This window comes from Pagrus major, chromosome 7 (assembly GCF_040436345.1).
Source record: "Pagrus major chromosome 7, Pma_NU_1.0".
Classification (NCBI taxonomy): Eukaryota; Metazoa; Chordata; class Actinopteri; order Spariformes; family Sparidae; genus Pagrus; species Pagrus major.
This window is the reverse complement of record NC_133221.1, coordinates 28,283,227-28,299,208: the sequence shown is the minus strand read 5'-3', so window position 1 is coordinate 28,299,208 and position 15,982 is coordinate 28,283,227. Positions and strand designations below refer to the sequence as shown.

At 40.0% G+C, this 15,982-nt stretch overlaps 1 protein-coding gene across 1 annotated transcript; it reads left to right on the top strand.

Annotated features, from left to right (window-relative positions):
* The first annotated feature begins 4,547 nt into the window (after positions 1–4,547).
* Positions 4,548–14,884, top strand: LOC140999705 (SRSF protein kinase 3). The gene is made up of 12 exons (XM_073470226.1): positions 4,548–4,586; positions 5,451–5,554; positions 7,216–7,324; positions 7,607–7,694; positions 7,891–7,978; positions 8,346–8,452; positions 9,727–9,891; positions 10,136–10,210; positions 11,520–11,627; positions 12,612–12,681; positions 12,835–12,927; positions 14,700–14,884. Coding segments are annotated over exons 1-12 (1,194 nt in total). The 5' UTR covers positions 4,548–4,584.
* The last annotated feature ends 1,098 nt before the right edge of the window (positions 14,885–15,982 follow it).

The following is a 15,982-nucleotide window of genomic DNA, read 5'->3' as shown; positions in this document are numbered from 1 at the left end:
ACGAGAAGATGAATCATCAACCAGCTGCCTTCACACATTATTATGTTTCAGTGTTCATGATAACTGCCTGATTATTTCATGAACGTCAATTAAAGATGAAGTTTCAGAGGTTAAACTGGAACAAAAATACGCCTTGATGTAAACTATTGTATCACCTGATATTTATCCCCTACTAACCCAGTTATCTAGATCCATGCAGGTGCTGTTATGGTGTCTCTCAGCACGCACACACACACACACACACACACACACACACACACACACACACATGCTTCGTGCTCCTGTGGGAAGTGTCTGATTACAGCTCTCTGAGAATGGAAAATAGTCGCAGGCTTTTGAGCTTAAGACTGGACCAACATTAGACAGTAATAGCAGGACACAGGAGGGTGAAGCACCTGCACTCTCTAATACAATCCAACCACTACTACTACTGCTCTGATGAAGCTTTCAGTGCAGCTCCTTTTGAAACTTCAGTATCAGAGAGGTTGGCCAACCACCACTGACTGTAGTCTCACAAATGACCATGTACTGTAGTTGAATTCAAAATGGAAACAAACTCTGAGCATTAAAAGCTTCACAGAGATGAAGGCGTGTTGCAAGGCTGTGCTGTTTCAAGTGTTCATGTCAGTCTGTCCAACCAGTGTGTGCACAAGTCCTCCACTGTCTTTGCATAATTCAGATTTAGATAGTTCAAAATGCTGCTGCGTGCTTCCTCCCTGGCACAGAAAAGGGAGATTAGATCACTCCTGTGTCATCCTCACCGGCCTCCACTGGAACTGATCATAAAGTCCTGTCAACTGTTTTTAGGGAACTGATTTGACATTTTCAGAAATAAAGCCTTTTCATGTTATTTTGCCTAGAGTTAGATGAAACAATCCATACCTTTCTCATGTCAGCATTCGCTAAATATGAAACTACAGCAAGCAGTTGATTAGCTCAGCAGAAGCCTGAAAACAATAAGCTTGGCTCTGTCCAAAGGTAAATGAATCACTAATTTTATAGATCTTTTTTTTTTTATTTTGTTACTTGGTTACATGGTGGAACTATTTTGAGGAAGTCACTGTCCTGGCCAGGAAAAATTCCCCTGGACAATTCCTTTTTTTTGCTTTGACAGGCAGTCTATTTAACCTGCCTCCAGTCTTCATACAAAGCTGAGTGTCCTGTCTCATACCACTGAGCATTGCACTCCAATTACATTGTCAGACTCATGATAGACAGTTTAAAGATGTAATATGTAGGAATCAGTATTAAAATGTCTGACACTGAGTTGTGTATTTACATGATCCTGAATGTTTCCAACAATGTTCAAACCAGAGAAATCCATGTTAACTCAAGGTAACAATGCATTTCATTAGGTCGCTGATACTTGTTCTGGGTTAGGGAAGTTTGCAAACAAGAATGAACTTAAGATGAATAAGACTGAACATTTTTGTCTGAGCCAGGTAGATTTTCATCAGCAGTGCTTGTTGCTAAATGCTGTATGAACCGCCAGCAAAGCAAGTTTGACACAAACAGCCTGATTACTTTAGTGCATTAGCCGTGAGCTAATGTTAGCCAGCAATGGCACACAAGGAGAGAGTGTGTGTGTGTGTGTGTTTAAATTATATATTAGCAATATTCAGTACACACCAGTGACTGTGATTCTCTCTTTTCTTTTCCCCTCTGTTCTCTGTAATGTCTCCATTAAATAAACTACATTTCCCACCCGGCTACAGTCGGCAGTCAACATTACAGTAACGTGACTCAAACACCGACAACAACAGCTCCCTCTGCAGCCACAAAAGGCTTTATTGAACTTTTTTCACTTGTGCAGTAGATCCAATTTGCATAAATAAATTGTTGCAGAATAGGATCAGTAGTGTTAATACATTTTCATATACAATAACATGCTTAAAGCCACTTCAGCTATAGTGTGCTCTACAGTATAGTCAGGGCCTGTGGGAAAGTGTCATCTGACTATGAGCAGTCATTCACGTGAGGTCGAGAGGCCCTCAGAATCTGAACTGTGAAGGCCAAGTGTTCTCACGTTAAAGTCCCATCATCCCCCACACATACACATAACACATATTTCATCTCACCTCTCAATTCTCTCCCTTCAACACCATCAGCTCTCTCTCTCTCCCTCTCTCTGCTGTACTTTATTACCCAGCAGGCCTTTGGCTCTGTGGTATCGGCCAGGAAATCTTGTGGCATGTCAGAGAGGAGTCAGAGAGGGAGTGTTAACAGCACGGTGTTGGCAACAGAAAGCAGAGAATCAGGCCGACGGATGTGGAAAGTTTTAGGTCGCACACACACACACATGCACACACACACGCACACACACACACACACATACTTTATCACAGTGGGGTGATGAAGGTTGAGACATGTAGTGTTCATATATTTAGAAAGATTACACCACATGTTTTCACACAGAATGCCACTTCTTTAAAAAACCCTCTGTTGATATAAATTTAACATTATTTTGTAGTTTTTTATAAAGTATACAGAATACAGTAAATACAGTACATGCATTTCTTTAGCTGAAATGTGCTTCAACTTATTCTGTTCAAGCCTGACATATTAAATCAAAATAATTGTCTTTTTTCCTTTGAACAAGTTCAAATCATGTGTAAGTTAGATTAATGTACACCATGCAACACCAACGTTATTAAAGTCTGGATTAAAAGGGCTCTATGTAACAATTTGTAGCAATATACAGGTATTAACCACTGTTTTATTGGCCGTATGTGAGCAGATCGTCACACGGCATGAAAAATAAGACCTTCCCCATCTCTCTTGGTTGCCTACACAAGCCTGTGGATTTCTTTGTGAAGGACTCGGGTCAGATTTTCCGCGACAGTCCAAAGGATGTAACTTTATGCATTTTCTCAAATGCCTTGTCTCTGTGCCTCCCTCTGCTCCGCTAACAGAGAGCAACAGAAGCTAACATTGGTTTAGAAATGGAGTCTGCTAACATAAACCTACAGCACAACACAGAAGTTCAACAGAGCCCCTTCAAAGTACTTCTGACACCTTATTAAGTTGATTTGATCTGTTTTCTGAGAATAAGTGAATTTAACAGTTATTTCAAGGGTACTTTTTCGTCTCTTCTTCCCTCTGCCATTTTGAATTTATGATGCAATATCTCAAAATGACAAAGAGATACAAAGTCAATAATCGACTGTAATTGTGGACAAGGTTTGGGCATCCACCTCCCGGTGATTGGGACGTGGTACTTCAAATTAAATGGTTAAAAATGTCTTGTCTTTTAGGTTTAATGCCTGAAATAAGGTCTGCAGTTCTAAGCTTTAGATATTTTAACGTTCTGCTCTACGACATAAAATATGTCAGTAAATACTCCATTTGTAAAGTGTTTACATGTCTTAAAAAAGGCAGTTGCTAACAAGTGGCTAAATGAGACTACAGAGGTTGTTGGGGGTCATCTAAACTCATCTACTGGGCCAACTTTAGTTGCAAACTATTCCAACTTTTATTGTCCAACTTGCAGATTGATCAATTTATAGTACTGTGTACCGTATAGTGTAGTAAAAAGCTTAGTAGTGGTAATTAAGTAATGCTTATAGCCTAACGTTAGCTTGTCATCTCTGTGGATTGCATTGACACTACATAAATCATAAAAGTGGTGTTCATCTGTGAAGATTATCTTGCTAAACATAAAGTTGTGTTTATCAAAGAGTTTATTTTCTGCAATAATCCAGAATCCAATTCAAAAATCCCACAAGCTTATTTATGAGTGAACCAGGGATAAACTAACTACGGGATAGCCTACGAAAATACATCACCCCTCTATCGTGAACACACACATTCACACCTGGGATTTCTCCTCTCCAGGGCCAATACCTAATGGGTAACATCACAGATAAGAAAAGGACTCGAACCGATGCCTGATTTTGAAGCAGCCGACCTCAGCTCACCTTCGCTCTCTGGACTTTATTGTGATACTTTATATCGTGTTGGAGGACGGGGATCCCATTCTTAAACCAGGTTTAGCAATCTGTGATCCTGCGGTCCAAAGGTCAAACTCCCTGTGAGACGGCTGGGGAAAAAAAACCCTCAGCAGCTGTCACTCTCTCTCCTCCCTCGGTGTGTTTGGCTTCACACGACACTCCTCTCGTCTGCTGGCCCCTCTCAACTCTGTTGTGGCTTCCCACAGTAATGCTGAAGAGAAATCGAGGAATAGAGATACAGATACAGAGAGAGAGAGAGTGGAGGATATAAATCGCACAGTGGAGCAGGTAAAGGCCTGACAGGCGCTGAGTTAGGAGGCTGCTGGGGATTTCCATGTTTAGACCCTGCTGACTCCCAGTCCCCTGAGAGATCTACTGGACCCCCACCTTTCCCACACCACCACCACCTCCCAGCTGCTCAACTGTGTTCAAGTGGTGCAACATTAAAGGTGCTGCAGCTACTGTGTCCGTCTCTCTCCTAACTTTATGCAAAAAAAGTTTGGACCTCTGCAACACTTTTTAAATTAAAGATACCTGCTTTTTGATTGGCCGCTGTGTCTGCAGGCTGCATCTCCTGAACTGCACCATGAAGAGGAGTCCCCGCTCGGCACATATAGCTGCTCAGCAGCATCATATGTAAGTACTGTACAGGATTTTCTTTATTTTTGCTACTGTAGAAGAATCATGTACGCAAATGGGTGACTTAACTGCACACACACACACACACACACACACACACACACACACACACACACACACATACACACACACACAAACATTTTTTTCTAAGCATGCATTTGCTTTAATGTTTTGATGTAACCTATAATTATTGCTTGTTCCAATCAAAACACAGCTTGGCTCATACACTTTTTTTCCATGGCCACAGCAGCGCAGTTAAGTTTAGCAGAGCACTGCACGAATAAAGCATGCCAGCATTATTATAGACACCATGGAGGTGACTTAAATGACAGCTTAGAGTTTCAGGCAGGATATCAAAGTGTTTAAACAAGTCTTCATATTACATCATGAACATTTTACTGTGCTCACTAAATCTAAGAACAAAAGGACAGCAAACTCTACTGTACGACTCAAGCTGTGGATGGTATTTTCAGGCATGACGTGATAACCCAAACTCTTCTACATCCAGAGCAGCTGGGATGTTATCAGGTTGCGTGAACATGCTGCAAAATGATTTACAGCTGAGTCAGAAATAGTGCAACTTCCGATGCTGCTCGTCCGCTCTTAGCCAGGCACAGGGACAAGTTTCCACAGCGGGATGACTGTATGGGAAACTCTAAAAGAAGTTCAACTGTCCCGGCTGCCCTCAGCAACTTGGCACTGACACACACACACACACACACACACACACACACACACACACACACACACACACACACACTTTATGTAGAAGATGCACGGACAGTAATGCAGAAGACTATAGGATGAAGTTTTCATTTGACTTGTCTATGTGTGTGTGTGTGTGTGTGTGTGTGTTTGCAGGAATAAAGCTGTGTCTCCTAATAATTTTGAGGCCCTTGGATGCCACGAGCAGCTGGATCCAAAGGACAACCAGGACTCTGAGGACCCCAGAGAATACTGTTATGGTAGGGCAGTCTCTGAACTCACTTCATCATCTGTAGAGGTGCTCGTTTACTGCTGCCACACTTTCATCCTCGGCCCCCCCAACCCCTCAGAACGCCCTGTAATAGACTGATCTAAATGATTCTTCCATCAACAAAGCAGAAATCATTTACATATACAGCATGACAACACGTTGCTGTTAAAATAAAAGAGAAAGAGAAGCCTGTGCTGATATGTCTGACAACAATTATTTAATTGTGATTGGTTTGAACAGGGGCTTGAGTCGAGAAATCACACAGAACAACAAATGTCACTTACAAATTTCACATATTTGACCGATGTATTATGGCCATTTTGGCAACACATTTCTTCTTGAGCACTATTTTTTCTGTTGGTGCACGAGCAAAAGACACTTCATCGACACTTAACACACTAAAGACACGCAATGCTTTACTCCATTACTGCTTAAATAATACATTACTGTAACACATTACTTTTGTAGAGCATTAGCCCCAATACTGGTAATTGGTACTAAACACTAAGTTCAACTGCGGCTGATGGTTTGGTTATTGGATGGATGGACGCATACTGTATTTTGTGTGTACCAAATGTGTACCAAATATAATATATATATATATATAATATTTATGGAGAATATTTTACTACAAACCAAAAATGTCAACCTCGTGGTTCCACTAGAGTAAAGGTTCGGGGATCAACAGAGTCAGTGGGATTCATCCACTGGGGACATTCAATCTCAACACAAATTTTCATTACAATACATTCTATATTGGTTTATTTATTCCTGTTTTTTTGTAAAATATATGGTAATTGTGCTTTTAAAATATTCAAATCAAACAATCTGAGGATAGGCTCATATCACCTTGTGTAATTCCTGCTCTTCATTTTGTGATGAGCCACAAACTGGATTGTGAACGTTCTGATAACACGGTATAAATCGTTAAATTAGGTCCCGTCCTTGGTGTTGACCTTATTAGATGACATTTGAACAGTCTGCAAAATAATTGAACTTCAAATGAGGTTTTTCATTTTTTCTGGTTTGTGAACTAAATGCTTTTTATGACCCTCGTGACCAGACTCACTCCCTTTGTAATCATGGTCACTTGAATGCAGTATTGTGACCTTGGTCCCTGCTCTTCCTCCCTTCCTGCCAGCTGTGCAGGTCTCTGCGTGTACCTCTTAAAGCAGATAAGCTCTTGAGTATGTGATACCACAGATACCTGACACAGTAATAAATCATATTCTGGCTTCTATCATGTTCAGTTTTAGTAGCAAAAGAGATTCAATTTCGAGATCTCTGACTATGTCCAAGAACTGCACGTCACGCTGGCTGAAAGAGAGCTGATACAGGCTTATGCATCATCATTTTTCAGTGTCCCGCTGGCAGATTTGAATGTATTACTCACTACAGACACGATATAGCTTTGGAGGAAGTTGTAATGCCAGAAATAGCTTTAGTGTCACATTGTAGCCCTCTCTCTGTGAGAAGAAATATGTATAGGCCTACTGTATGATGATAAGGTTTCACATTCCAGTGAAGAACTGTACACACAGGGGTCAAACACATGAGAGCCGTCGTGCCATTGAAGCTTAAATTTAAACCATCATATACACAGTGAGGTAATAGATCGTTTTGTCTATTCTCATGCTCTTAACTCCTCAGGTGGGTACCACCCTGTCCAGATAGGAGACATCCTCAACAGAAGATACCAGGTGGTTTCTAAACTCGGCTGGGGCTATTTCTCCACCGTCTGGCTGTGTCTGGACCTCAGGTAGAAAAATCTGTGGTGATGCAACCTTATTTAGATATTACTTTAAAGGAATAGTTTTCACAATGGCCACCAATGTATACATGAGAACTGGAATTAGCACTTATTGCAAACATAACAAAATATTTTTGAATACAGACATTAATCACAAACAGCAGCCAAACCTCTTCCTTCATTGCTTCGTTTCCAGTTTTGTTTTGTTTCTCATGATGATTATTGTCTATTTTTCATAACATATTGTCTGTTTTCCATAACATAATAAAAAAGTGGTGTCTGTGTTGATAGGCTAGGTCTTCGTGTGGCTGTGAAGGTGCTGAAGAGTGGAGCTGGCTTCACCCAGGCAGGACAAGATGAACTTGCTCTCCTACGATGTGTGAGTGACCTGTTGTTTGTGTTCTCTCACTCTTTTTGTGTTCATTTTCTTGACTTTTTTGTTTGCATTTAAATTCTCCTTCACAAAACAACTCTTGCATGCCCATGTTAGCTCCCTTTCCACCTTCCCCTCCACACTGCCTTTGCCACTCCCTATTTACTATTAATTTTCTCTGTCCTGTTGTCTCTCTAATCAGGCTAGTGGACCTACGAGCCGTCATCCCTCCAGTCAAAGGATTGTCCAGCTGCTTGATGAGTTCAAGCTGGCCGGGGTCAACGGGATCCGTATCCTTTTTACAGACTGTCATGCCCTGGGCATGCATTTAAAACCTGACACTGAGGCCTGAAGAGTTATCATGTATGGAGGTGTGAGCTTGTGGTGTGTCTCTAAGAGCCAGTAAAAGGCATCAATCAAATCAGACAGTCAATATCAAAGTACAGTATACTATAGTATCAATTATACAACATGTGTGATAGAATGAATATATCTCATAAATGATAAATGTTTGCAAATTCTGACTTTTCAGAGATGTAACAACACATGGCATTAGCCTATGTTGGCTCACTGCAGTATTGCATTGCATCATGCAATAAAGAATGCTTGCTAATAGCTCACAGACAGGTTAAACTGACCTTGATGCCTGCTGGTTAGACATGTGCCTGGTGCTGGAGCTGCTGGGGCCAGACCTGAGGAGCTGGCAGCTCTGTTTTGGGAATCCAGGACTGACGGGGCCTTCAGTCAAACAAGTACTTACTCAGGTAAACAACTGCTGAGACCAGAAGGGGCAGTTTTGTAAGATATGGCCAGAATTTTAGTCTCAAACATTCAAAAAATGAAGTAACGTTATCAAGTGTGAAGAAAGAGAAACAGAAAAATACAACCATACACAAGAACTCCGACAATCTTAATTGCCTTGTTACCTCCTCATCAAACACACTTCATTCAGACTAGACGTAAACAAATTCAACTCAGCAAAGCAGCCTTGGTTTGTTTTTTCCAGAATCACCTCCGGTTTGGTTGAAATAAATCCTCAATTCACCAGTCGATTCACAGTAAGAGGTGAACATATTGAAGCTTTACATGGTTTATACCCATTGCTGATGTCTGACTCCCTCTCAGTCTTGTTTGCAGTTGTGTTCAGTAGAAAGCCGGATAACAGAGCCCTGCTGCCTGCGAGGTTGTGGTGTGGGCAGACTCCAGTCAGTTAATAGGGCCACTTAGCCCCTTCGACTTACTGAGCTACAACCAAAGATAGTTACAGCAAAGTATAGTGAGCAGTAGAAAGCGTTTATAATGCCCCACTATAGTTTTGGAACTACCTTCAAATTCTGCCCATTTCTAACAAATAATACTTTAAATACTGCTGAAGAACTGCATAAATCTTCCTATTCCCAGTACTCTCCTGAAGTAATGCCTCATTAGCTGAGGATCAAATCCAGATACCATCAGTAAATATTTGAACAGTTGAACATTTTGGGGAAGTACACTTAATCGCCTTCTTGCCGGGAGAAGACTGATCTCTCTCAAGTGTGCGTGCTAAATATGAAGCTGTAGCAGAGACATGGCTTTAACCAGCAGGTGGTTGGCCTAGCTTAACATAAAGACTGTAAGCAAAGGGAAGCTGACATGGCTCTGTCCAACTTGTTTTTACATTTATGTTTGTTTACAAGATACAACATTTTAATTAGTGAACTTTACTGGTGCTGCTGGCTGTGTGTTTTATACTAAGCTTTTTGCTAAGCTAAGCTAATCAACTGCTCATAGTTAGCATAGAAACATGAGAGTTGTAGGTTATCAATTTTCTTATCATACTCTTGACAAGAAAGTGAATACTTTTTTCTCAAGTCGTGACAACATTGTGGCTTTTACACTAAGTAGATTCTGCACAACTGAAAAAAACAGAGGCAGCAGATACATATGAGGCTAATTAGACTGCCCATTTTGCCTGCCTGACCCTATCGGTCTGCCCTGACAGAGTCACAGGTCTGAAAAAGTTTGGTGCATCAGTATAACTGTCCTGTGTTTTCTGTAGGTTCTGCAGGGCCTGGACTACCTTCACACTCAGTGTAAAATCATCCACACAGACATCAAGCCTGAAAACATCCTGCTGTGTCTGGAGCAGCAGTCCCACAAAGTCCCAGCAGGGGGCAGCAGCTCTTCCTCTGTACTGGCTGGGAAAGAGACCACAGGCACAGTTGTTTTTTTAATACGTACAGTGTTCATCAGTTGTGTGTACGGAACAGATGACTTGTGCTAATGTCAGGCTTTTACTAAACTTTACTCTGTACACACTGAGGGCCTTATATCAAGCAAATACATTATATCCAGAATGTCATAGATGGAGAAAACTAAGTCTCCAGTATGTAAATTTCCTATAAAACAGTATATCTTGGAATGGATACGATGTTTTAATACATGAATTCTTGTTGTTTCTTTCAGAGAAGAAGCAGGTGAACCCATACAGTTTAAAGGAAATTAGAGTGAAGATTGCAGACCTGGGCAGCTCCTGCTGGGTGGTGAGTACTTGGCCTATACTTTACATACAACCATTACATAGCTTGAAGCTGAAAGTTTGACATACATTAGCCTAGTATTGAATTTGTCTGTTTTTCTAGATCTACAATACAGGTCCATCTTTACAGGCATTTAGTCTCATACAGTATGTTCTTGAAAAGTAAACTTAGTTGAGCATGTACTGCAGCAGCTAAAGATGAAGATATTTGCCTCAGGAGATAGTGGAGACCAAAAACAGAGCAAAAATTGAGAGAATATCAGACATTGATCAAGTGGCCAGAAACACCACTTCAGTTGAGTCCCAGTGTTGCTACATAACTGCTGGATGTGCAGTATAAATAAAGTTTTTGCTCACAAGTTTACCACATTAACTTAAAACGTGATAATATAACTTCTTTCTGCTGCCCCCAAGAGGCCAAAACATTAATAAATAATAATAATAATACATTTTATTTGTACAGCGCTTTTAAAAACTCTCAAAGACACTTTACAAGAATAGAATACATACAAGAATACATAAAATCAAGTGCATGGTGCATAAACTCAAGTGCATGGTGCGATAGAGGAGAAATATGTAGTAAAAAGAACAGTGTATGAGGATATGGATCTGTGTAGGTTTTTTTGGGAGAACAGGTTGAGTACAGCAAACAGCTACAGGTGCAGATGAAAAGCGAGTTTGAAGAGGTGGGTTTTGAGTAATGACTTGAAGGTGGATGAGTCTGGGCAGTCACGGATGTGTTTGGGGAGGGAGTTCCAGAGGGAGGGGGCAGCAATGGAGAAGGCTCTATCCCCCCAGGTACGGTGCTTGGTCCTGAGGGGGGGTGAGAGAAGGTTAGCGTCTGAGGATCTGAGGTTTCGAGAAGGAGTGTGGTGGTGGAGCATGTCCGTGAGGTAGGGAGGGGCCTGGTTGTGGAGGGCTTTATGGGTGAGTAGGAGGAGCTTGAAGTTGATTCGGTGTGGGACAGGGAGCCAGTGAAGGTTTTGGAGTACGGGGGTGATATGTTCACGGGAGCGGGTGTGGGTGAGGAGGCGGGCACATTAGATAAGTATTCAAAAAACCCACAACTCATCTGCTTCACACAGGACTTTGTGGGTATGGGTGATTGATTGCAATTCAGCTTAATTTTGCTGCCATATAAAACACATTTGTCTCCATTTTTAGAGAGAAGTTTGTGTGTTACATGAGAATTTACCCTCCGAAAAGTAGAAACACAAATGTATTGCCTGTAACACCCTGAGAGAACAAACACTAACTGATTGAACTTACAATTTTCTGTCTATGTTTATGTCCGTTTCTTTTTCTTGGACCAGTATAAACATTTCTGTGAGGAGATCCAGACCCGTCAGTATCGCTCACTAGAGGTTTTACTGGGATCCGAGTACGGCCCATCTGCTGACATCTGGAGTGTCGCCTGCTTGGTGAGGGAAATACATTACACTGGATATTTACACTGTGTAAAATATACAAACCAAGACTCTATGTTTTTATTTCTGCATCATTCTACCAAAACCTTCTTTGGGATTTACACTAGAATTCAAAACAATGTTCTGTAAATGTTCTGTAGGTATTACAAAGTTTGTCTGCATAGTAGGAGCTTTAACTGGCCAGAATACCACTGAAATTTGTTAAAATCAAACCAACTCTTTAGAAGGTACAATTCTTTTTCCACAATATCGAAAAAAAATTCACACAAGAACAAATTTGATGGTATCATCTGCCATTAAATGTATTTTAATGTTTCCAATACCTTACATGTGTAATTTGTTTAGAAAATAAAGAGTAATGGGCCCAACACTCAGCCTTGAGGAACCCCACAAGTAACCTTCATCATTTAAAGAACAGCAAACTGTTAGATAAGATTTTATTTTTCATCTTTAGCCATCATGGTGGATGGCACCCTCTTGGGGGAAGCAAGAGGGTGCTGTCTCAATTACAGTGTTTGGCAACCTTTATCTGCAGGACTTACCACGTTGTGAGCATGAAAGTTTGAATAAATGTGTGTGACAGTATGACATTCTTTATTCTTGTGAGGGTGCTGTAACCACGGAGTTCAACATATTCATTTGCATTCATCCTCTGGAAATCATGAATGTCCATAAAAAATATGCCCCAATCTATCTCGTGGATTTGGAGATATTTCAGAGGATAAGTCAAAACTTGATCTACTGGTGGTGCTAGATTTAAGACAGTGGATCATCAGAATCATGGATATTCATCATCGGGGGACATGGACATCTTTGCCAAATTTTGTAGTAATCCAGCCAATTGTTGTTGAAATAATTCAGTTTGTGCCACAATTAAGCAATATTGGAGTCACCAATCACTGTGGTTTAGATTTGGTCCTCACTACTGATGCTTACTTGGCTACACATCCAAACTTTAATTTTCTCTCACACTCTCAGGCCTTTGAGCTGGTCACTGGAGACTCCTTGTTCGAACCCAGAGTCAGCGAGTCCATCTCCCTGGAGGAGGGTATGTTTAGTACAGTCTAGTGACACTAATAGTGGTGCGACAACCACTGACACAGGATTAAAATGAGATTACTCAGTGGCTGCATTGTAATTGTTGATGCACTGTATGTTAATATGTTCTGTAAATTTCTGTGTCCCATGCATGTAACCTCAGACCACATAGCCCAGATTATGGAGCTGCTTGGTAAAATCCCACCAGCTGTTGCCTTGTCAGGAAAATACTCTGCAGAGTACTTCAGCCGCAGAGGTAGGTCTGCAACTTCACCTTAATCGATTTGTGTACTTTGTCAGGTGTTTATATGTATGTTATGTATATGCAGACATATATTCTCATCGTGATAGCGTCACAACCTTGTATGATGCAGTCATACTTTGAGTTCAGAGTCCGAAGATGGGTGTGATTCAAGCAAGGGGGCCAGAAGCAGTACTGAGTACTCATGTAATACTTTAGTAATCACTGCTGAGTACTCATGTAATAATGTACTAATCATTACTGTGTACTCATGTAATAATGTAGTAATCACTACTGAGTACTCATGTAATAATGTAGTAATCACTGCTGAGTACTCATGTAATAGTGTAGTAATCACTGCTGAGTACTCATTAAATACTGTAGTAATCATTACTGTGTACTCATGTAATAATGTAGTAATCACTGCTGAGTACTCATTTAATACTGTAGTAATCATTTCTGTGTACTCATGTAATAATGTAGTAATCACTACTAAGTACTCATGTAATAATGTAGTAATCACTGCTGAATACTCATGTAATAGTGTAGTAATCACTACTAAGTACTCATGTAATAATGTGGTAATCACTGCTGAGTACTCTTGTAATAGTGTAGTAATCATTTCTGTGTACTCATGTAATAATGTAGTAATCACTACTAAGTACTCATGTAATAATGTGGTAATCACTGCTGAGTACTCTTGTAATACTGTAGTAATCATTTCTGTGTACTCATGTAATAATGTAGTAATCACTACTAAGTACTCATGTAATAATGTGGTAATCACTGCTGAGTACTCTTGTAATAGTGTAGTAATCACTGCTGAGTACTCATGTGATAATGTAGTAATCACTGCTGAATACTCATGTAATAATGTAGTAATCACTGCTGAATACTCATGTAATAATGTAGTAATCATTACTGTGTACTCATGTAATAATGTAGTAATCACTACTGAGTACTCATGTAATAATGTAGTAATCATTACTGTGTACTCATGTAATAATGTAGTAATCACTACTGAGTACTCATGTAATAATGTAGTAATCACTACTGAGTACTCATGTAATAATGTAGTAATCACTACTGAGTACTCATGTAATAATGTAGTAATCACTACTGTGTACTCATGTAATAATGTAGTAATCACTACTGAGTACTCATGTTATAATGTGGTAATCACTTCTGAGTACTCGTGTAATAATGTGGTAATCACTGCTGTGTACTCGTGTAATAATGTAGTAATCACTGCTGAGTACTCGTGTAATAATGTAGTAAACACTACTGAGTACTCTTGTAATAATGTAGTAATCACTGCTGAGTACTCATGTAATAATGTAGTAATCACTACTGAGTACTCATGTAATAATGTAGTAATCATTACTGTGTACTCATGTAATAATGTAGTAATCACTACTGAGTACTCATGTAATAATGTAGGGATCACTACTGAGTACTCATGTAATAATGTAGTAATCACTGCTGAGTACTCGTGTAATAATGTAGTAAACACTACTGAGTACTCTTGTAATAATGTAGTAATCACTGCTGAGTACTCATGTAATAATGTAGTAATCACTGCTGAGTACTCATGTAATAATGTAGTAATCACTGCTGAGTACTCATGTAATACTATAGTAAACACTATTGAGTACTCATGTAATAATTCATTCATAGGTTGAACAGCAACATGTGGACAGGTGTCGCAGCCGTGTGATCCCATGACAAGATACTCTCTCGCTGGTACTTGTTTACATCCCTGTGTAATATTGTATGTTTTCTTGCAGGTGACTTGCATCGTGTCGGCCAACTGAGGCTCTGGAGCCTGTATGACGTTATGGTGGAGAAATACCACTTCTTGTTGGAGGAAGCTTCTGGATTCTCAGACTTCCTTCTTCGCATGCTGGATTATCATCCGGAGAGGAGAGCCACCGCTGCACAGTGCCTCCGCCACCCTTGGCTGACCTCCTGATAGCCTCCTAAAGGCCCTGAAGTGCTCATCCCCATCTGCCTGTCCTCACGGCCAGATGTTTTCAGCATCTTAACCTGGCATATTTCAGAATGCACCAGGCACAGACTCAATCTGTGCAACGTTAAAAATGCATTTTTGATTTTTTTTATACTAGAGGAATACAGAGAGCTTTTTAGAAGACAGTTTGTGTTTCACTCACTTTGATTTGTGAATTCCTGTGGAATGTGGTGTTGTCCTGATAGATGACATTGGATCCCCATCGCACACTTTATGCTGCTATGGTGATTTCTACATGGATCTTTTCTAGTGTAGCGACTGTAAGCCTTTGACTGCGACACCTTTGAGTCCTATTGATTGCAGCTCTTTCAAGGAAAAGATGATTTTGTATTGCCTCTTGCAACACTGACAGGCTTTACACTGCTAGCCAGTGTGAAGTTGTCAATATGATGCCAACTTTAAGTGCAGTGTTATTCAGTATGATTGAATGTTTGCTATTAAATCAGAGAATGATAATACATTTATAGATTTCATGATCTTTCACATTGTATGTAATTAAAATATGCTTTTGTTGTTGTTTACTTTTTATACAGTGTAATGAACAACTTTAAACAGTAAAGGCAGATTAATTGCGGTGCAAATGTACAGTAAGTCACATCAAGTCATTTATATTGCCAAAAAAATCATACATTTTCCTAACAGGGCTGTAAGAACTGTACAGTATAGACAATGACACCCACTAGACCCTTGATTTGGATATGGAAATCTCCATAAAAATCCCTTTAATAATAACTACAAACTGTTATGATGAGACTTTATCTCAGACAGCTTTTTTAAGAAATTAAAGTGCCTCTTTCTATTCTGTACACGTTCAAACTTGTTTTCTCACAGAGCCTCCTGCTGCTGTAAAAGGAAAGCTCCTAATCAAAATTTAAACCCTGATCGAGGCTGATCAGGGTTCACTTACTCAACATGTTTCTCTGAGCTTGTTTTATGGTAATGAATGGTGGAATTGACTTTCTCATGAGTTTTGTGCTTCTTTAATTGTCACGATCCAGAGACCCTATATTTAATATTTATCATGCTTTTGCCGTAGTTTCT